Consider the following 24,584-nt stretch of genomic DNA (forward strand, 5'->3'; position numbering starts at 1 on the left):
CGACTCTATGAAAGAAAACAATACCCATATGATGTTACTGTTTTATTTGATTATATAGATTCTTGAACATTTTAAAACAGAATATATATATATGCTTATATACATGTAGAAATCGAAATCTGAATTCCCATTACATTTGAACTTACAAAATATAGTTAGATCCACAATTATGAGAGGAGATAAATGTAAAGAATTCTGACATTGTAAACCGATGGTGTTTTCGATTGAAAATGGCCTAGGTGTTCCGAATGCCATTTTCCATCATAAGTAACCTCGGATGTTTATGGACGGTTTACAAAATCAGACTTCTTTACATTTAACTACGCTGCGAGTAGATCGGGTGGTGATTTCAATTTAACAGTAAAACCTAAGGACTTTGATTTTTTGGAATCTTAGTTATGCAATAACAGCTTCACAGTTGATCAATTTGAACTTAGTATTTAAAATACAAATTACATGTTAAAACACTACAATCAATTAATATATATTATTTTTAAGTTAACGAACTACTTCTGCTAATTCAGCATACATGCAAGGATGTTTTCGATGGAAAATGACCGAGGTTCTCCGATTGCCAAAGAGGACTTCTGAAATTAATTATATGCAATTGAATTTTCTCACAAGTGAACATTCTTAGAACTGTTATTTCTCCCACCTCAGATAAGTAGATCCAATAATTTAACCATGCTAGATTTCCGGTGAATTCAGCCGTGCTGGAAAACTCCATCTGGCATCCCCCCATGCCAGATGAGTCACGCGCTGTGACGTAATACTATCATTTTTTTTTTATTAAACACTAAATGTAACCATAGTTATGAGATTGTAATAGATGAGTTCGATTAACATTAACTTTACAAAAATATTCATAAAAACAAAACAAAATAACCCTTAAAAGACGTGATATCGAAGGAACTTATTGATGTATGCGGTAAATACAAATTACTGCACGTCATGACGTCAGTAAACATCATCGCACGCGCTTTTTGGTGAAATGTACAAAAAAGCGCTTTCTAATGTATTTTCTTCACAAAAAATCTAATTAAAGGTATGCTAGAAAAAATATATATCATGTGTGTCCGTTCCGGATAGAAAAATCCGACCCTCGGGCACGCTGCGTAGCCGATAACTCGGCAAGCCTCGTTACCTGGCAACGCAGGTGCCCTCGGGTCGGATTTTTCTATCCGGAACGGGAACACATGACAGATATTATTAATCTTGCCCACGGGCGAAGATAAAATGCCCGTATGGAACTCCTTTTACCACATTGTAATTACCTCCCTTGTTGAAGATTGTCGTCAGTAGCATCAAGAAATCTTGTCTTATGGTAATATTTGGAACGCTAATTAAATATTTCTCGCTTCAAATGTCACCATTAAACAGTTTTCAGACACCATTCAAGAAATAATGCTTCAGTCTCCTTAGAACTTTTTAAAAAGACCGGTTTGACTATTAACATTCACTGGATCACTGCGCGTATACCCATGACAACCACGTGCTATCGCATATCAATACGCAATTATTTTCACTAAGCAAAAAAGAGTTTCGGCAGAAAATACGTTTTTACTTAATTTTGTTTAAATGAAGTGGGAGAAAAAACATCTACCATAGCCGCTCGTATAAGATAGGTTCATCCCGACCCTCGCGCAGGTAAACCTCGTTTCCGCAAAACACCCTACGCTCGGGTCGGAATGAACCTATCTTACACTCTCGGCCATGGAAGATACTTATAGTCATGGCCGTTTCTTATGGTCATAAAGGACGTTTGTTTTGGTACTATTATCTAACGGAAAGTTCACATGGCAAAACTGAACGTTTCTTACGCCCTCTATTACAATTATAGTATTGAGGTTTCTATTGGCAAAATTGTACATGTCTGAGACGGATGTTAATTATTGCCAAAGTGGACTTTCTTGGGGTAAACATTATGAAATAGACTTTTAATACTGCCATTCTATGCATTGGATGTTGTTGTTTTTTTGTGTTTTTTTTTGGTAAAAGAATGTTGTTGTTTTTTCAATGTGGAATTTGTTGAGGCCACTATTATGCAATTGACTTTTGTCGCTATTACGAAATGTACGTTTATCATGGCAATAAAGGACGTTTTACGGCCAATACTATGTAATAAACGTTTATTGTAACAACAGTTGATATTAATACTGTGCCTGACATGCAATGGACGTTCATTAGGGCCAATATTATGTAAAAGACGTTTATTGTGGCAAAAGTGGACTTTATTACGGACTATTTCATGTAATGAACGTTCATTACGGCCAAAGTAGACGGTTGTTTACGGACAATCTTATATAATGGACATTAATTTCAGCGAAAGCTGACTTTTCTTTAGGCCAATATTATGTAATACGGGTTTTCCACGGCCAAAATTATTTAAATGGCGTTTCATGGCCATAAAAGAGGTGTATTACTGAAATTATTTATCGTAGAGTATGTTTTCCTTCTTCATATATCAAATAAGTTTTTTTCATTGTTTTCTTGGGTGGTGGGGGCACATAATTTATTTGAAATATGAAAACCAGTGACAAGATTGAAGTAGACAGAAAAAAAATAATTCTAAATTCGCGTTGTGTAAACATTTTACACTGATTGATGTTAAATACCATGATTTTGGTTCCGAAAAGGATTAAATTTACTGTAATTGATGAGTGTATCAAAACTAGTTTAGTTAACCCAATTTTTCGCTGACCATTCCATGACATAGACCAAAACATATGATTTATTCAGGGCACATGCGTTCTGTTGAAATGTGACGTTGTGTGTTAAGAATTGAATATTATTTTATGGGTTTCATTGATGTATGAACTGGCTGGAAAAAGGCGCATAATCTGTACAAGTACAGAGTGTCAATGTTACTGGTATAGTTGTTACCTCTGATATAGAACATTTATCTGTTCAAACACTTCAACTGTCACTTTTAAAGTATTTTTAAAATCATTCGAGTTTCCTGCATATTAACTTTCAGTTTAAAATTTATGATTAAAATATTTCTTTTCATTTCTAATCCTGTATAGAAAGGCATTTTGGTATGGAGATAGAAACAAAAAATTATATGTGCATACACAGACTTAAAGATATTCATATAGTTTGCAAAACATACGAAATCACTCTAGAGTTTGCGAGAAGGTAATACAAGTCACCAAAACGTTTCACTTAGAGCACTCAAAGGTCATGTATGCTTGTTTTCCAGTGATCGTGTTCTTCATTTTGACGAGAAGTTCTGTATCCCCGAACATAAACGTAGTTACTAATCTCTGCTGTTCATATGGAATATCGGTGCTGTTTTCGAGCTCAACTGTCCCTAACAGTTCACATCCGGAGTCTGTTACGTACTCGGGGTTCTCCTGTGTCGTTCTGTAGACGGGTGTGTGGGTTATTTCACTAGCAGGAATATTCTTCCTGGTCACCTGTTGGTCCACTCTCACCTCCTCGTTTACTCGCACGTACACCTTGAAACATTTATCCAACCACCACTTTCCATTTATCCAAACCTTCTTCTCCTCTGGGTGCTTCTGTTCATCAAACGTGTCATACACCCTTGTCCCATACGTGTATTTCATGACCCTTGAGGAGACAATAGCGGGGTTGTGTCCAAACCTAACGGCGCCTTTTAACACGACGAGGCCCGCGTCAGCAGGGACGATAAGTCTCACGTCAGGTATTTCATTCCTCATTCTCTCCTGAACGTACGGACTTTCACCGAAACCGCCCACCAGAATAACGGTTTGCACGCTTTTTATCTTTGGTTCAGCTAAAAGAGACTTCAGGTGCTGGATCAGCCGATCGATTGGTCTTTTAAACCATGATTGGACAACTGTTGTATCAATCTTCAGCTTGTCTTTGCCTCTCGTGGTGATGGCATTTTCCCGCACTTTTAAGGACGAAATTCGTTCCTCTAAAGATTTGGAACAATTCATTTCTGCAAGATCTCTCAGCGAGGCAGAAATACGAACAAGTATCTGCTTTGTTATGTCAGTGTCAAATGACCGTTTCTTATGTTCAAATTCTCGAGTGACGTCGAAATAATCATTCATTTCAGTCTTTCGGAGGTCAGTGAGAGCTTTTTCCCCAAAAAGTTTATTCAACATTTTCATGTAATTTTCATCCACATAGATGCCTCCCCACGGGCCCCCACTGGCTTTGTAGATTTCCTTCAGAGTTCCATCTGGTTTTCTTTCATGGACAGATATATCTGCGGTGCCTCCTGCATTTTAAAACAATGATTAATTGTTTTTGTTTCATGTATTTAAGGTATACGTTACCTGTCGAAACTAAATAAAAAAGCAATCTTGACTCAACTGTAATTGAACAAATAAGTAAATTGTAACAATAACCCAGAAAAGTGAAAGTGACAGATTGAACACTTATTGTAATAACTTGTTGTTTTGATCCCTAACCTCCAAGATCGACTACCATGTACTGTGACCCTTGTATCGCTACAGCGCCTTTGACGTCCATATCCAACGTCTCGCACCAGATCGAGGCACATTCAGGCTCCAAGGCCAGCTTAAGGCGGTTTGGGTCTACTCCAGCCTATAAAACAAAGTTACGCAAAAGCATATTAAAATAAAATTAGACTTTTTACGAATTCAATAGTGTGTGACAGTCCCCTTTATAAATGAATTCAAATTCAATGTAAATACGTCGATACACAAACTAAATAAAGATAGTTGTCCATGTATTTGTTTTAAATAATGAACGTTTATACTCAAAGAACTTATAAGCTTGTCCAGGTTTAATCTAATGGGGCCGTCACACCATCACGTTCTGGTCAGCGTTCTATGACGTTTGAGGAAACGTTGGTAGTCGCCCATGGTCACTGGGATAGCGCCAGAAGAGCGTTGTGTGAACGCTTTTGAACGTCGGTTATCGCCGGGAATCGGCGGAGAACGCTGGTCCGGAAAAAAGTTTTGAACATGCACAAAAGTTCTCACTGAGACCAGCGTTCTTCAACGTTTAATTTTAAGCGCTGAAGAACGTTCAAGAACGTTCATGGAACGTTTTACTAACGTTCGCCGAGCGTTTCACGCGTTCGGCTATCGTTAGTTAGTCGTTACTCTAGCGTTATTTTGTTGTTACTTATCGTTTGCTTTGCAGTGAACGACTCACTGGCGACCTGTCAACGATCGCTGAACTTTCCTCAAGCGCACGCAGCGTGTGACTTAAGTCAGACGAACGTCCTTTTTGCGTCCATTTAGCGTCATTCGAGCGTTTCCCGAACGTCCATGCATATGGGTATATAAACTGATGCTTTGTAAGCAAGGTTCATTTGATTTTGGGCTACCGTAGAGAGCACCTACTATATGGAAGATCCAGAAAGACTAAGGAGGCTATATATGCTTACTATAGCCCAGCATGAAGTAGATGTACTGAACTTAAACATAGCTGAACACATCGAGGGACCTCGCCCGCAGAGACCCCGACGAAGACGACAGTGCTGGACTAAATCATGGATATAAAGGCGTCAAGAGTTTGTTCTGTTCGACTAACACATGGTTGAGCTTCGCCAGGAAGATGTCAGTTCCTTCACGAACTTCATGCACATGCCACCTGATATGTTTGATGAAATCAAAATTAGTCTTTTATCCATGTCTCCCTCTCCGTCAATTGTTGCTGGCCATCCCCACTCTTCTTCTTGTCCAACCTGGTAGATATTATAAGCATACGGTAAGAATATGGTAAACATATAAGTATATGGTAGGTATATGGTAAGTATATAAATTCCATTGATATTAAAGTCAGGGCAATTACTTGAAGCATTTTCCAAAATTTAATCGTAAATACTTGCCTTGTGAACATGTCCCTGCGGGACTTGAACCAAGTGAACAAGTGGTCCACGCTGATCTGCAGTTCTGTGGCCTTGGCCTCGAGTATCCGTTGCCCCTTCGCCTTGTTTCTGTAATCTGTCTTCGGTGATTTCCGCAGCAGTTCGTTTTTGTGCAAAAACTCTACCAGATTTTCTTCAACCGCCCGGTCCAGGATTCTGCAATCCTTTCTCTGCTTCTTCCCTCTCTTTGCTATGGTCGGACCCCCCTCATTGGGGGTGTTTAGGGTCTTCAGGGGGTGTCACATGGTGCGTAATTTCTCGGATGTGCTCTACCTCCTGGTGTCCTTCTTCGTCCGAAGACATTGCAAGTGAAAGAGGCTTTGCATTCTTCTTACTTGCAGCGCTAGTTGCAGAAACCCCCATCCCACCCTTTTTTCGTCTTGGCGGCATGATGCTGACCGTTCAAACTCACAAGAACAACTGAATTCACTGAATTGTCCAGCGTTTTGTACCCGCTCGACATTAAATTAACACGCCAGCAAGACGTTATTCTGTCGTTATTCACACGCTCAACACGCTCGTCTAACGTTGACAAATCGTTCGTCGCGCGCCAGTGGCACGTTAGCACACGCTAATGGTTTTCAGGGGTATCTTACTTGGTCGCTGTTTCACACTTCTCGTGCGTTAGACATACGCTAGTAATGCGTTATGCACACGTTAATTACACGCCAGATGTGTCATCCTCATTCTAGAACGCTCAAAAATTGAACGATTGAAATGTTCAGAGAACGTTGACCAAAACGTCATGGTGTGATGGCCCCATAAGGAAAACATACATAATATACTATAAAACACAAAGGATTTTCTTTCGGCAGAGCTATTGTAGGTAGTTTATTTTATGTCATTGCTTTGATGTTCTATATTTAGATTATGACTTTATATTTATATTACATGGATGGAAGCCCTCCTCATGAACATATTATTTCCTAGTGACATGAACGTTTTAACTTAAATACTATCAAACAGGTCTGTACTAATATAGCCTTTATGAAAAATGTTATTTTAAGAATGCGTTTGGTTTGATATGAGAAATATCAATTATCACATAGGGGTGTTCGGTTAAATTTGAAAAATATATCAATTACTACATTGGGCCATATGTAACTATAACGACATTTAAGTAAGCTCATGGGAGTAAATGGACCTCAGTCAATGATATACATCGTCGGAAAATATCATTCCAATGACAATTAACTCTCAATGCTGTAAACAATGCAACAAAAACGTCTTACTTCTATAGCCGCGTCCCTCATGAATCTCTTGGCATTGTCATCCCAGATAGCCGGAACGGTCAGCACGTACAATATGTCAGTCTCCTCGAGTCCTATCTTTTGCGTAGTAACCGCCTTTAGTAGATGTTCTCTCAGGTATTTGATCGACATGACAAACAGCGGGAAAGCCGTCATCTGTTTTCCACTAAAGTCCTCTACCGTAACGTCTTTCGTCAAGTGCTGGAGTTAAGTTGTATGGGTGTTTTTTAAGCACATTATTGCTTTTAAGTTGGTGGTGGTTTTAGTTACGCTCCCGTTTCAAATTTGCTCTTATTGATAAATATCGGGATATATGGGACGTTGAGTACTTATTATATGGTTTTATTCCACCCCAATGCAAGGCCGTAACCCAGATACATGTATTGATAAAGATATTTTTTTAATTCAAAGTAGTCTGTGTTTGCTGCTGCAAGATCTTATGAATGTATTTCTCGTTTAATGCATATGTAAGACTTTGAACCTTGTTCCTCTGAACAAAAGCATCGTTTTTTATTAAGTTTGGTTGCTTGGCTAATTTGGCTAATTTGTGTTTGGCGACTTGCCTAATTTGTGTTTGGCGACTTGGCTAATTTGTGTTTGGCGACTTGGCTAATTTGTGTTTGGCTACTTGGCTATCCGGCTTATTTGTGTTTGCCTACTTGGCTTCTCGGATAATTTTATATGGCTACATGACTACTTGTTTTCTTCGCTGTTTTTTTTTGTGTTTGGCTACTCTAAATACTTTCATCAAGTTGAATATCTTTTATTAATGACTTACCTCATTATTATGCAGAACCATCTTAAACCTCCGAAAAAGCCTCCAGCCGTGGTGCTCATCATCTTCAGCTAGGGTTGCGTATTTGTCTTCAGCCTCGAAACCAAACTTGTCAAACTCTCCCTTTGGGTTCAGAAGGACAGATGTAGGTGTTTTCAGTGACACCAATCTTGAGGCCCCGCCCCCGGCGTACCAGTTCTGGTTTGTCTGAATCTTGTTGGGGTCGTCTCGGAATGAGAACGCATAGCCGCTGTATGTGGTTCCGAAGTCGAAAGCCGCAACCAACAGTGTCTGGCTTTGAGCATTGCTTGCCATGGTTGATAAAACAACACGCTGCTCGAAAATAAGACAGACATGTAAGGTTGAGAGTGATTTTGTAGTTTCTGCTTCCCAACCACGGGTTTGTGGGTTTGAGCTACACTAGTGGCACGTTCTCAAAGCTTCTTAAAACTGTATATTCACCCGGGGGAGTGGACTCTTATTAAAATCAGCATAAAGCTGTTTTAACGATATGACTTAAATACTTTTGTTCTTTAGACACTGAAACTCTTTGCACTTGAAAAAATAATTTGAAAACTTCAAAACGATTATCATTTCAAATTAACTGTTTTCACTCCTTATGAATTTAATTGAACTAGGGAACTATGGTTTGATTTACTTGTAACCATGTTTTCCAATAGACTGAGGAATTGTTTGTTTTATATAAGAAAAAATGTAAAAAAAAATTGATGCCAAAATCCCATTGAGGGTTAGGATGTATTATTTAATGAGCGCTCATTTCATGTAGCGGTCAATTCTACTAAACGTTCAATGCAAGATTTTCACGTACATGTTCTAGTAATTGATTATTAAGATAATTACAATTGGTGCGGTCAGTTACTTCGTATACCCGACGTACAGATCTGACTTATCAGAAATTGATTCATTGCCTGTTTATGTGTATGCCTGCGAGAAAGGAAATATTTGAAAGAGTGAATAAAGGCGTTAAAATGTTTAAAAAAATCGAATATTTATTATAGATATAGGCGCATTATTTCAACAAGGGCTGTCACAGCGCGCTCGACTATTCCTCCGCTTTAAATATGAAAATTGCAAGTTTTAGTGAAACATGCATGGATCACTGTTAAATAAGATTAAATGCAAAACCTTATCCAGAATTTCTAATTTGTATAATATGCAAGATATGGTTATCATACTTGATTGTTTAAAGTTTCAATGCAATACATAAAGTTGTTGCTGAATTATTAACTTTCATGTGCGTACATGCAATACCTTAACCATGATTGCTAAGTTGAATAATAAAGGGGAAAAATTTATGTCATATGCAAGAGAGAGCTAGCTTAATTAATTAATTAATTAATTAGTTTAGAAGGTTGGATGGTTGATCCATCGAACGATCGATCAATCAACCAACCAATCAACCAATCAATCAATCAATCAATTAATCAAATAATTAATCAATAAATCAATCACTTGCAAGCGAGCAAGCAAGCAATCAAACAATATATCAACTGCTTTTAGGAGCAAACTCGGTTTTGGTAGATAAATTTGTTTATATTCAGAAATGAATATAAACGGGTCTAATAAGTCAATTTAAACACTTCTTATAACAAAATTCGCTTAACAAAATAGAAAAATACTGGTTTAAATTGCACAATCCACATGCCATTTAACTATAAACTACTTCCTATGGTGTCTAGTCAACATGTCACCTAAATAAAAACTTTTACTATGTTGTCCAGTCCACATGTCACTTAATCAAAAACTACTCCCTAAGTTGTCCAACGTAACGCGACAAAGTTGTCCAATCCACGTGTCACTAAATTAAAAACTACTGTTTTAAGTCGTCAAATCCGAGTGTCACTAAATTAGAGATTACTGTTTTTAGTTGTCAAATGCCACTTTATTAAAAAAATCAACTGTTTGTTTCAATTGTACAATCCAGGTGGAACCAAGGAAAGTCAAGTTTTTTTCCGTAGTCTGTAAGGGCAACGTAATTTATGCACAACAAAAAGTGCAAAACTTAGGACAGGTTATTGACAATACTTGCACAAACATAACAGCGAGACGACCAAAGCCCCATCGAATAGAGGTCTTACTGTGGAAGAAAGAAGACATTAAAGGCATAAGACTTGACCTGAATGACTCCAATGAAATAATATTAACTTACAGTATTTCCATTCAGGGTCTCTAGCTTACTTTCAAGAATGCCGTTAATGACTCTTTAATCCGAGAAGTACCATAGAAAACGTCTACATCTCGACACACAAACCCTTGGATGAACTGTAAAACTAAGAGAGAAATACAGAGAAAGCAAAGACCATTCAAGAAAGAAAGATTCACTAAGACAAAAAAGGGACCTAGATCGATCGAAAAATTACAGCATGAAGTAAAATACTTCATACGCAAAGCAAACAATATTTGAGGGAAGGAGGGGGGGGCAGATATTAAACATTAAGGCCTAGATTTCACAGGGGTAACTCCACTGAGAAACAAGGACGGTTTTCTTCAAAGTAACAGTAAAGCTAGAGCAAACATCACGAACGATCAATTTGTAGCTGTTTTCACCAAAAAGAATATGGAAACAGCACATCAATGATCGACATATTTGTTTCCTAGAAAAGGGTCCACAAACTTAGAATGGACCTTTAAACTCACAAAGCTGCAGGACAAGATCAGTTCCAATATTTGTTTTTGAAAGCTGTTGCATATAAAATAGCTCCAGCCTTAGCTCAGCGCTTCCATCTTTCACCAAACCTAGACCAAGTACCTCAATACTGCAGAGAAGTGTCTGTAGTACCTCAATTCAAGAACGGTGACCGTATTCAACCGGCAAACTACTGACCTTTCTCGCTGACGTCCGTTACATGCAAGATGCTAGAACACAAAGTCCACAGTAACGTCATGCAACACATTTTACACGCACCACGTCCTTAGAGACAATCAGCATGGTTCTCGGAAGAGGCGCTCATGTGAGACCCAGCTAATCACTACCCTGCATGAGATAGTACCCAACACTGTTTATGAACAGCAAGTTGGTGGAATACTCCTGGAGTTTGCAAATACCTTCGACAAGGTTCCTCATTAAAGCCTTCTACACAAACTAGACTATTGTGGGGTAAAGGGCAATGTCAACTCCTTGAACACTCATTCCTCTCCAACCGAACCCAGCAAGTCGTTCTAGACAGTGAAAAATCAGAGACAGTCAATGTTTTATCTTGCGTACCGAAAAGTACAGTTCTTTGACCATTGCTACTTTTAGCCTTCATTTATGACCACCCTGAGGTGTTACAATCCCCAAATACGACGCTATTTCTTGACGACTGTATGATCTTCAAAGTAATCACCAGTGAACAGTTGCACTCTTCAAGAAGACCTTCCTGCATCAGAAAATTCAAATCGAAGAGTAGTTATTTCTCATTAAGTGTATGTTAGGCTGTATAAAGCATGCTCCTTTATCGGTATACTTTTGGCAGCTTTGCTTGAAATTATATTATTCACCAAGATTGCGAACAAGCAGTGTTCATGTTAACCAGGTGTAAATCAATATCTGTTTTACAGCGCTGATTCCGTTTATTATGCCAGATGTCTCTATCATAGCAAGTAAGCATGCCCGAACTTATCAATACCTCATTAAATAAAACCAATTAAATGGAAGTTTGGATATTGTTTTTGTCAAAGGCATTCTTAATGGTAAAATGTTAATCCTAACGGTGATTCAATTGGGGGAGGCATAAGTGTAGACACTAACGACTGGTTTATAACTATAATAAAATTTTCGATCCCCAAAAGGGATATCTTGACAAATATCTCACATTGAACATCAGTACTGATTAATTCTGAGGAAACTTACCCGAGCCACCAGGGCTCGCCACAATCGAATTTTCAAAGATGAGTATAAACGAAACAAATATAGCATAGAAGCGTTTTCTCGCCTTTTTATAAAGGAGTTGCGCCGTTCCATAGAAATATTGTTATGATTAAGAAGGGCGAAGCGAGCGAGATATTCAAAGTTATATATTACATAATATTTCCTGTTTAGTTTAATACGTTTTGACCAAATTAAGACGTAGTGTCTGTTCAGATGTAAACGTGCAATTCTTATGAGGAAATACGCCAATCGTTCGTGAGGCCAGTCCGATATTTATAACAAAAACATGTGAAAAATATCAAGAAAGCATTTGTGTTCAGATCATAGCATCCAGAAAATCATAATAAATGTGTACAATAGGTCTTAATTGGCGCGTGTTGCAGATAGTACAATATATCCCCTTGCTGCTTCGATTCATTTTGGGTTATATGTCTTTGTTATATATCTGTTATATTATTTTGAAACAATGAGCAACCTGGTATTCGTTTACATAGAACCATCATGTTTACGATGTAAGACATTATCTATTAGTGTACGAGTTATTTTAGTCTAACAATTGATTAAATGTTAATTGAACATTTGTTAAAAACAATAAAATGCACAGACGCAATGTTTCAGGTCATGGGAATATACTGATTTTTCAATTAAAGAATGACTTATGATTTACACGATGACATTTAACCCGACTTCAATTTGGCTGGTTTTCAATATTGATCTTAATGGCATCTAATATTAACGTAGCTAGTTGAATTGCAGGATATGAATTAAAATATATAAATATAATACATTAAATAAAGTATGACCATAAGTTGGATATTGAATACTAATCCTGATTAGTTGCTAAATAAAAAAGCTTAAACTAACAATATCTGTTTACAAACGTAATCATGCGATGTACATATTGACTGTCAACTTAGAAGTCACAAAAATGACGTGACAGTTAAAAATATATCAATATTCGAATGGGTTCCAAGTTTATTTTTTACCCTAACACGGAAAATAAACGTGCATGCTTCATTTTTGTTATTCGCTTGAACATGAGTCGAGGTGAAAACATGGTCAAAATATTAGTTAAATTATTGTATAAAAAGCAAGAGTAATTTGTTTTGTTTGTTTTAATACTGCAGCATATACTAATTAAACATGTTTTGATTTTTGAACCATTTTTAAAATTGCTATTGATGAAATGGCTTGGATATGTTTTTAATTTTTAAAGACCATTGTCCACATGATTGTTATAGATATGTGTAATTGTTTTGGATCAGCGTAGTAGGTGAACTGAAAATTGTTTTAGATCTTTAATTGACCTGTATTGATGATCAAGTTAATACTTATGGCGAGATACGACATTTGCATTATATTGGCCTCTAGAAAGTCCATATTGGCCCTAGAAAACGTCCTATAGATAACAGTTGTAAAAAGTGTTTGACAATAATAATAGCCTTAAGAAATATCGTGAGTCAGTCAAGCAACTGTCAAAGAGTAGTAAAAAATTTGATAAATCCAAAACTTTTGTCATATCATACACACTTTTATATCTCATATTAAATATCGTTTTATTGCATGCATAGAAATATTAAATATATCTTCATGGCCCCTTTATGCAATTACATGTACATTTATTAATTCACCACAATAGTTTGAGATTATAACTAATCTTGAACACTTTGGCAAAGAAGGACGTTTGTTGCGGTAAATGTTATGTCATAGATGTTTATTGCGGCAAGAGTGGACTTTAATATGTTCCCTATCATATCATGGACGTTAATTACGACCAAAGAGGATTGTTCATATGTAATGCATGTTTTATAATACCATGAAGTTTAGTTTCTAACTAAATAAAAAAATATAATATCAGATTCTCGATGGAGAGGCAGATTTAAGAATTCCTGTTAGTCCTGTGTATCTGATTTTGTTTTCCATTTTCCGAAAGTTACCAAGCAGGCATTTAAGAAGATATGTCTCATATCAATGCAGAAATACTGAACACAAAAATGTTATCTGTATTTTTTTGTTTAATTACACGAAAATCAGACATTGATACAATATGGCTTTCGACATGTCTTTACCGATAAAAATGATCTCATTCATTGAAACAGTTATTTTCAGTGACTCGACGAAAAGTAGTTCGTATAAATAGTAATTAGCGTAATGTGCATACCAAGATGGTTCGTCTTGAAAAATGGACGGTGATATATGAAGTTTAATCCAATCAGAATGCAGCTTTGAGGCAAAAATGCATACAATGGTAATGCTGTTTCCATTAAGCGTCTTGTGAGGCCTTGAATAGGGTACATCCTAATCGGTACATGTAAGGGCTACTGGGTCTGTTCTGTATGTTTGCCGTATTATAAAAGCAAGATTGTGAATCTTCAACATTTATAACAAGGAGTGTATATGTGACCCAGGTTTGTATTTATCTCTGGTGGACAGTTCTGTCCTATCAAGTATTTATTAAATACAATAATAATGGTCTTATATGTCAAATCCACGCGCCACTAAGATTAAAACTACTTGTACAGTCCTCATGTCACTTAATTAATAACTACTTTCTAAGTTGTTCAACGAAACGCATCGAAGTATTCCAATCCACGTTTCACAAATTAAAGACTATTTTTTAGTTGTGAAATCCACGTGTCAATACATTAAAACTGTTTTGTTTCAATTGTACAATCCACGTGTCACAACGAAAAATAAAGAAAGTCATGTCCTGTGTCGTAGTCTGTAATGAAAAACTTAGGACAAGCTATTGATTATGATTTGTCAGGTGAATCTCACAATTCTTACATATCAGCTCAGTTGCATGCAAAGATGCAATCCTGTGCCATCCATTGGAACCAGTGACCACGACATTGTCCTATATGACACAAACATTACAGCGAGGCGACCTAAGCCTCTTCGAAGAGACGTCTTACTGTGGAAAAAAGTACATTCCAGGCATAAGACGTGACATAAATAATTCCAATGAGATAATATTAACGTCCAGTATTTTTAAGAATACTGTTAATTACTCTATGAACTGTAGCGTTCCAAAGAAAACGTCTACATCGCGACACACATACCCTTAGATAAACTCTGAAATTAAGAGTGAAATACGAAGAAAGCAAAAAACATAAAAGAAAGAACTATTCACCAAGACAAAAAGGTACCTAGATCGATAAAACAATAGAGCATGATGAAAAATACTTGATCCGCAAAGCAAAAAAGAATAACTTAAAGTTTTTGGCGAGTCTTAAAAGGCCAGGAATCCACAGGGGAAGCCCCACTGAAAACCAAGGATTGTGTTCTTCAAAGTCACAGCAAAGCTAAGCAAACATCTTAAACGATCAATTTGTAGCTGCCAATGTTCTTCAGATATGGATTAAACACCTGTAATATCCTACATATAAAAAGTACATTTGGTGGTTGTGATAACTTAAGTAATATTCATATGTTTTTATGTTGAAAATTATGAATCATTCAGAAATAAGTTCTACTAGTATATTTATCTGTTGACGATATTACAAAAATGAATATGTCTCCCGTTCTTAAAAAAACAAACCTATTGCTTAAGAATGATGAACATTTAGCCAGGTTCATTTTAATTTAAAATGCTCAAAATGAAAATTAAGGGGACAAGCCAACTAACCAAAACTGTATCGAAGTCCCTAAGAGACACAAGGCGTTACAAATACCTAGCCAGAAAAACACACAGTGTCACAGGTATACTCGTCCCGTCTTCTGTAATATTGTAATTAAAGGGAATCGTTCTATTCACCACATCCATAGAATGACTTGTTTCCTCAAACATAGGGCATGAAACAATTCAAATAAGCTGTTTATATGCATTGGATATTTATAAACATATTGAACCACTGAAATGATTACTGTCACATGCTTAATATTTTCTACTGTATGCATTCCTCGCACTATTTAATGTAATTGTTAAGGTCAAAACTACTGGTTTTCGTTTTGTTTGTTTGATTGTACAATGTTATATTGGCATGTTTCTATGGAAAAGACAAGGTTGTAAACAAAATGAAAATTAAACTACTTCCTTGTTTGCTAAGTGCTGACCATTAACTGAATAACACATGTTTAGTATGAAACAATTTAAACATTTTACTATTACGTCAATTGTCATTTTATGTACAACTATTATTTTTGTGGTCTCTTCCAATCAATGTTATCAGAATAAAGGTATAAAAACGTATACGAAATACTTACATGTAACGATCCTTTCACTTTCCACTCGATATCTGGGCTGCCGTCTATTATAAATAATTAATATATTTCCTGCTTTAAAAATCTTCCTGTATTTCATTTTATGAATTTGTTGAACAATTGAATGTATTAATATAGTAAAGAGGTACTTGGAAATTTCAAAAAAAGTGTTTGCATGTGTTTATTCATTTTGGGGCTTAAAATATTGGAAGACTTTTGAACAAAAGTAATGGTTTGTGTTGATGTTTGATGTTCTAACTAATTAAGCCGCATGCCGGGAATGAATATAAAGTAAAAAATAAATGCTTTCTCAGTGTAGGGCGCAAAATGCCTCTATTCAAACCAGTGCGCATGCGAGATTATTTCAATTACCCACTAATGATGAGGAAACAGACACGAGCTATTCGGATTTGTCACAATTAAACTTTAAGAAATGAGTATAAACATTACAAGTATATAGCGAAAGCGTTACTTCGCTTTCTAAAGGAGTTATCTGTTTTTATACAGATGATGCTTTGATTAAGAAGGGCGGTGCGAGCGAGAAATTCTTAATGTTTTACATAATATGGTGGACTGATTTGTTTACTACGTGTTTTAAGCAGGCGCGGAACCAAACAGTGGCGTCATGTCCGTTAAGTCGTGAAATAACAATTCTTAAATATTAAGCATGATACTTATAGACGGCCTATAAGAGAGTTCATGTGCTAAAAATGTAGCTTAAAGTGATCGTTCGTGTGGGTTAAAATATATAACTCTCAGTTGATCACTTCAATGGGGTTAGATGTGTGACCCTCAAGTGATAGATTGAGTAGGGTAATATATTTGACCCTCAGGTGATCAGTTAATTGTCATAAGGTAAGTGACCTTCAGGTGATCACTTGAGTGCGGTGAGATGTTTGGCCCTCACGCGACCACTTTAGTGGGATAGGAAAAGTGACTTTCGGGTGATCACCTTAGTGGGGTAGGATAAATTACCCTCAAGTGATACCTTCAATGTGGTAAGGTGTTTGGCACTCTTGAGATCTCTTAAGTCGGGTAGGATCAGTGACCCTCCATTGATCACTTAAGCAGGATGAGGTGTGTGTTCCTCAAGTCATCACTCCAGTGGAGTAGGATAAGTTGAGTGACTCTCAGGTGTTCACTTCAGTAAGGTTAGATAAGTGAACCTCAATTGATCACTTAAGTGATGTAAGGTGAGTGACCCACAATCGATTATTTGATTGGAGTAAGATGAGTGACGCTCAATTAATCACTTGAGTGGTGCAGTGAAAAAGACAATTAATTGATTACGTCAGTGGTGGGGTAAGAGTGGTGTCCCTCAGGTGATCATTTCAATGGGTGAAGATGAGTTATCCTCAATTGATCGATTAAAGGCGTTGGGAGGAGTAACCCTCAATTGATCACTTCATTGAGGCTAGATGAATGACTCTCAGGTAATCACTTCAGTGTGGAAAGATGTTTGACTGTAAAGGGAGCACTTCAGTTAGGGTACGAGGAGTAACCATCAAGTGATTTCTTGAGTGGGGTAAGGTGAATAACAATCATTTGATCAATTCAGTGGGGTAAGATGAGTAACCCTCAAGTGATTACTTGAGTTGGGTAAGGTTAATAACAATTCATTGATCACTTCAGTGGGAAATGAGTAACCCTCAAGTGATCACTTGAGTGGGGTAAGATGAATAACAATCCATTACTCGCTTCAGTGGGATAAAATGAGTTATCCTAAGGTGATCAGTTCATTGGGTGCACATAAGAGACCTTTTATTGATCGATAAGGTGGGAAAGAATGAGCGACACTCAAATGATCACTTCATTGAGGCTTGTTGAGATTGTTTGACCCTAAAATGATCACTTCCTTCAGTTAGGGTATGAGGAGTGACCCTCAGGTGATCACTTGAGTGTTAACATGTTTAACCCAAAGTGATCACTTTTGGTAAGTAAGAGAAGTGGCCCTCGGGTGATCACTGGAGTGGGTTAAGGTGAGTGACCCTCAAGTGATCAATTCAGTGTGGTAAAGTCATTGACCCTCAATAGATCACTTGAATAAGTAAAGATGAGTGACACTCACTTGATCATTTGAGGGATGTAAGCTGAGTGACCCTCAATTAAGCCCTTAAGTTTGGTAAGATAAATGGCATTAAATTGTTCACTTTAGTGGGGTAAGATGTGTTACCCTATAGTGATCACAACTTGAGTGGGGAACTAATACGTGACCCACAATTAATCAAATGGGTGGGGAGATTGAAATAATCCTTAGATGATCACTTCAATATGGTACGATGTGTGACCCTCGATTGATGACTTCAAAGGAGTAGTTTGGGTGACCCTCAGGAGATCACTTCAGAGGGATAAAGTTAGTGACCTTCAAATGATCGATTAAGTGGGGGTAAAATGATCGACTCTCAATTGTTCGATTAAATGGAGTTCGATGAGTGACCCTCAGTTGCTGGATTGATAAGTGGTAAGATAAGTGGCCTTCAGTTAGGGTACGAGGAGTAACCATCAAGTGATCACTAGAGTGGGGTAAGGTGAATAACAATCATTTGATCACTTCGGTGGTGTAAGATGAGTAGCCCTCAAGTGATCACTTGAGTTGGGTAAGGTTAATAACAATTCATTGATCACTTCAGTGGGAAATGAGTAACCCTCAAGTTATCACTTGAGTGGGGTAAGTTGATGAACATTTTATTGATCACTTCAGTGGGGTAAGATAAGTAACCCTCAAGTGATCACTTGACTGGGTTATGGTAAGTTTATTATTATATGTTTTATTGTTAAATTTCCTCAGGTTAATGCATACTTTGATAAGAATTACCTTTTGTGTTTTTTTCTTTAATTAGGATTGTTGGGATAAGAGTGAGGATTAAGCACTTAAACTTGTTTAAACCATCAGTAAATTTAAATTTTACTGACCGTTCCAAGGCGGAACTTCACAATCCTTGATAAACATACCTAGATTTGTATATATATAGTATGTATGCAATGTGCCGTTTTGTGCTGTTTTTCCATGTTTCGAGTTTGTGATTTTTTGTTTTTATGTTCTATGTCTTTGGCGTTTACCCAGTACCATTAAATCGGGTTTATGTTTACTTTTTGCTACTGAGCTTGTGTCTGCAGTTTTAGCATAAATGCTTTAACTGAACACTTGATTAGAGTAAGGTGAGCAACTCTCAAGTGATCAATTTAGTCGGGTTAGGTGATTGATCCTCAAGGGAATACTTAAGTGGTGTACGACGAGTAGTGATACTCAAATGGCCACTTAATGTAGGTAACATAAGTGACCCTCAAGTGATCACTTCAGTAGGGTTAGAGGAGTGACACTCAATGGAGAACTTGATTTGGGTAAAATGAGTGACCCTTAAGTAATCACTTCTTTATGCTAAGAGGAGTGACCCTCAAGTGAGCACTTAATTGGGGTAAAATAAGTGACCCTCAAATGATCACTTCGGTAGGGTAAGACGAGTGATCCTCAATTGAGAAAGAAATTCGGGTAAAATTAGTGATTCTAAAGTGATTACCTTAGTATGGTAAGAGGAGTAACTCTTAATTGAGCAGTTGATTTGGTTAAAATGAGTGACCTCAAGTGATCACTTCGGTAGGGTAAGACGAGTGACCCTCAATTGAAAAAGAAATTCGGGAAAAAAGAGTGACTCTAAAGTGATTACTTCAGTATGGTAAGAGGAGTGTCCCTCAATTGAGCACTTGTTTTGGTTAAAATGAGTGACCCTCAAAGAATCACTTGAGTCGGGTAAAAAGAAAGAACCTCAAGTGATCACTTCAGTAGGGTAAGGGGAGTGACCCTCAAGTGATTACTTCAGTATGGTAAGAGGAGTGACCCTCAAATGATCACTTGAGTTGGGTAAAAGGAGTGACCCTCAAGTGATCACTTCAGTAGGGTAAGCGGAGTGACCCTCAAATGATCACTTAAGTAGGGTAAGAGGAGTAACCCTCAAGTAATCACTTCAGTAGGGTTAGAAGATTGAACCTCAAGTGATCTATTCAATAGGGTAAGAAGAGTGAACATTAAGTGATCTCTTCAGAAGAGGAGTGAACCTCAAGTAATCTAGTTTCCATCGATAACCGAAACGGCTGCCCCAGGTAATGCCAGGTGACGCTAAGTGACGCCATTACGGCCTGAAGTAAGAAAGTAGTCCCTCTGATAGCATCGTCGCACTGGTGTACGATAGTGTATAGAAAGTCTCACTCTGTTCATTCACGATTTTAAAGGTCATGACCGAGGTTAATTGCAAAGACCAATTAGCAGGAATTTTACATTTAAAACAAAAAGACAAACGTCGATACAAAGCACCAAGTCGGCGCATTCGTTTTTCAGTACGCGCTTTTACAATATGCGATGTATTCATTAATTCAGTCAGTTAATTGGATACTAAAGTTCATTTTCATACGAATAAAACTTAAGCAAACACAAACTGTGATAACTTATGACCGTTATCCTGAAATTATGCACTTTTAAGATGTGAAACTTTTTAGCATTTAGCAATTGACGGCTCATGCAAAAGACATCTGAGTGATGACTATGAGAGGCGATTATGAATCACCTTTTAAAAACGCATTGCACAGCATTCTTACTTTTTATTTCTTTATCTTACTTCTAACGGTAATTTTGATGAAAACATGTTATATACTTATATTATTTGATAGACATTTATTTTCCTCCAATACATGTAGAGCAAAGGACATTACAGTTGAAATACAAATTACGATACTTTGAAACTTATATACAATCCAAACTCGCTATGTCGACATCGGATATCTCGACTTTCCGGTTGTGTCGACTATTTTCCCCGGTCCCAAATTTATTCCTTCCTATTATATATAAAATAAATCTGCTTGTGTTAATTTTCTATCTCGATTTTTTCGCTATGTCGACCTCCTGTTTCAGTCCCTGTGGCCGAATGTCACACATTTTCGTTGTTCCTTATGTCGAACTGTAGATCGAGTTGTAGTTGCGAAAATATTCGTGACGGTTTGCGGCATGTCACTAAATTACCAAGCGTGTCAAAATAACTGTTCATAATTGGAGGATAATTGGTTAGTGTGAATAATTAAAATTGCTTGTTTATATTTTGATCAAAGAGACATTTACTGCGCAAGCTCATGTTTATTGGTCTTGTATAATACATGAAGATTTTGTTTTGATAACCATTCCAAATGGGCACAGAAAGAATAACTTCAATATGTCAAATGATTGTTCCACTGCTCTGGTCGAACATTTCAGAGAAGGACCCGGTATAAAATCCGGGGGGGATATATGGATCGACCAAAGGGAGTCAGGGTTCTAAATAAAATACATTTGACACAAATATTTATTTTTTTTACTTTATTTTTCAATAATACGTTTGCTGTTTTCACGACGGTAATATGTAACAAGACCGTTCAATTGCGGATGTAAACAAAGCACATAAATCGATGACTAATTTTTCTAAGTCCAGACAATGTCGACATAACAAGTTTCGAACATATATACACACACAAGCAGTGACACACGGATAATAGTTCAGATGCAAATTATTAGGCGAAGGCTTGTCCGAAGGCGAAATTCTTGAATCCAACATTGCATCACACTTATCTTATAAATGAAACATTTAACATGTTTTTCATGAATATAATTATGAATAACATCACAAAAAGAAATGTTATCCACACATTATTGCAAACCTAGCCCTAAAACGAAGTAACTAGGTATGCAAACTGTAGTGTTGAAAAACGCAACATAATGGCTTTCTAATTTCGACTTAACAATATTTACTTCCACATGGTGCATATATTTTTTTCAAAATAAACATCACCTGGTTAATATGCTGCAAGTAATAAAAAGTGTACGCATTGATTGACCGGGCTTTCAATCCGCAATCCAATAAATGTTCTAGTGTTGTATTTTGACATTATATAATCTCACATCTATGCAAAATAAGTCTTTCAGTCAGTGAATCGCATTTACAACATCGCTGTTTAAAGTTTTTGGACAGTAAGGTGCACATCAAGCACATCAGCATGCGACATAAGAAAAATAATTGTGGTTGCCTTCTGGAAACTTCCCACAGAGTTGACCCTATTTTCTCCCTTAGAAAACTTAGGACAAAAGGCCGGCAAGAGGATTGACTAAGTTGCTGAAATTGACATTCAAATGCTGGAGCTTTAATGTATCCATCCAAAATCGCCTTCTGTGTACACGTTGTTGGAAATATCACAGTCTGTAAATAGTTGAACATAATACCCAGCAGCCCATATTGTGACAATAGCCTATAAAATGTTCTAATAGTTCCCCTGGACTGGTTATCATAGCCAATGAATCTGTATAGCCTACTTTTAAATACTTGTTTAAACAGATATCTTTTAACTAACCGACACAATTGTCCAAAATATGCAGCTTCCTCACATCAATAAAAGTTTCAATAGGAGCAATCCCTATTGGACAAAGTGACCAGTCTGTACTGCTTCTTCTAGGTAGAGACTGCAAAAACTTCACACAAAACCTGTGCGCTCTTTCCAACATTAGTAGCTCCGAGGGTAAAATATATTATTTGATCACACCTCGCATCCATACAAACATGGGATAACAGCAGAATATATCCAAATATTCGTCAACGGATTTAATGTAGCTGAGTGAACAACACTGTTGCGATTGCTTATAAACGTACCAGGAATTTTACACACGCGTCATCGATGGGCTCGTACTGCGATATGCGTCACATTTAATTCACAGATGAGTAGAGTTTTTTGTGTCATTGATAAATCATTTACTTCCGAGTTTGAATGTTCGTGCGTTGCGCAAGTTCGGGTTTTCGTTAAATAATAAGCGAGCATTTGTTAGCATTGTAAGTATATCTACAGCGTCTTGGATAGTTTTCGGAAAGGTCAAGCATTTTATTAAGTCCATTAACGAAAAAGAAAATGAGTACCATGTCGTCTGCCACGTTGGGTGTTCCAAGTTTCACGACATACATACACAAGCTTTGTCCACTAGTTTCTAGTAAGTTTATAATCTCATTGATTTATAGGAGCTATATAATTGGCGACGACTTGCCCCCCTGTCTGGTTCCCTGCCGTACTGAGAACCACTCTGATGTATTTCCGTGATGACGTACGCAGCTTGTCATATCGGTTAATACGCTGAATAACATAGTTACGAAGTTGGTTCTAGACAACACTCCTTTTTCAGTTTGTATATGATTCCTGAGTGCCAAACAGTGTTGAAGGCATTCCTGCAGTCGAAAAACGCTACATAGACCTAAGACCCATGTAAGCGTGCAACAAGAACTCTTTCCAGAACAATGAAGGAAGTCATTGTACATCCAAGACCTTCTTGGAATCCTCCTTCTTGCCTGTCATTATGTTTCGTTATACACTCCTTAGATCGCTCTAAACGAATATGCTCAAATGGTTTAAAAATAGCTTATGAAAGCGTAATTGCTCGATAATTGTCAGGGTTATAATAATATAATAATAACTCCCCTCTTTAGCGAGTAAGGAATGTATCCAGTCCGAAACATCCAGGTTAACACGTTAGCAATAATAGGTATATAAGCTTTAACGTTACTTTAATGTTCATATTGTCCGCGCCGGCCGCTTAACCGCTCATGAGAGAGGCTTTAGCGTCACGTACTGTATCCGGTGTTTCTACAGCACTGGGATTGGACTGCAGTGAGCTCAGAGTGTCCTGAACTTAAGAATTCACTATTTGCTCCCTGGAGACATCGGTGTCCAGGGTCGCCGACGGCGTATATAAATCTCGGAAGTAGTTAGTCCATCCGTCCGTTATCAACTTTGGGTCACGTTACACTTCCCCGTTAAAGTTTGAACTTGAACACAGTTTGTTTGTCTAGAAACATTAAGACAACTGTGATTAATGTTACACTTTCTACACAATCGCACAACTCACTTGGTACGGAAATGAAGTCAATCAATGTATGGTATTTGCCATTGTATGACACATATGAATATGGCGAGCCTGCACAAAGTGGTAAACAGTTAACAGGTAACATATAACAATCGTTCAAGAAACATCTTAACAAGTAATCACGTGTATTTACGTGATCCGTTGGCATTAAAATGTTGGAGTATTGATACCATAGATCGAACGACTTATCAATATGCTCCATATACATTGAAATCGAGTGATTACAACAAGGTAAATATACCTGAAAATATAACATGTATTGGTTAGGTGATATTTGAAAGTGTATGCCAATAATGCGGTCACTATCGATGTTCAGAGGCACTATAAGGTCATTATACTTTTTATGCCATAAAATGGCTACCCCACTCTTTACAACTATTCTACTGTTATATCATACAAAGCATTTTTACACACAGCATGGTAGCAATAATCTGATGTCAGATTATCAAATAAGTGCATGTTCTGTGGCCTGAGCCAATGTGCAGAAATTCCACAGATATCAATTTTATGCTTAACAAAGTGTCAGCAAGGTATGAAGCACTGGAAAGTATGTCTCTGGGCGCGTCTTTACCCCACCGGCTTTAGCCACTTCCGGTCCGTCCACTACCATGCGATTCGAACCTAGGCGCGATGTATCGTTATCGATACCTTCTCTGGTTATCTGTGTGGTTTCGGCGTCTCTTACTCGTGTGGCCTCGTTCAGCGAGGTAGAGGGCCCCGCTTTC

At 37.2% G+C, this 24,584-nt stretch overlaps 1 protein-coding gene across 1 annotated transcript; it reads right to left on the bottom strand.

Moving 5' to 3' along the window:
• Positions 1 to 1,263: 1,263 nt before the first annotated feature.
• LOC128203271 (heat shock 70 kDa protein 12A-like) lies at positions 1,264 to 15,959 on the bottom strand. Its single transcript, XM_052904607.1, has 5 exons — positions 15,942 to 15,959; positions 7,868 to 8,197; positions 7,072 to 7,290; positions 4,410 to 4,545; positions 1,264 to 4,216 (listed from the first exon to the last, which is right to left on the bottom strand). The coding sequence occupies exons 2-5, from the start codon at positions 8,177 to 8,179 to the stop codon at positions 3,162 to 3,164; spliced, it is 1,722 nt and encodes a 573-aa protein (XP_052760567.1). The 5' UTR covers positions 8,180 to 8,197; positions 15,942 to 15,959; the 3' UTR covers positions 1,264 to 3,161.
• Positions 15,960 to 24,584: the final 8,625 nt, after the last annotated feature.

Source organism: Mya arenaria, chromosome 9, assembly GCF_026914265.1.
Source record: "Mya arenaria isolate MELC-2E11 chromosome 9, ASM2691426v1".
Taxonomy (NCBI): Eukaryota; Metazoa; Mollusca; class Bivalvia; order Myida; family Myidae; genus Mya; species Mya arenaria.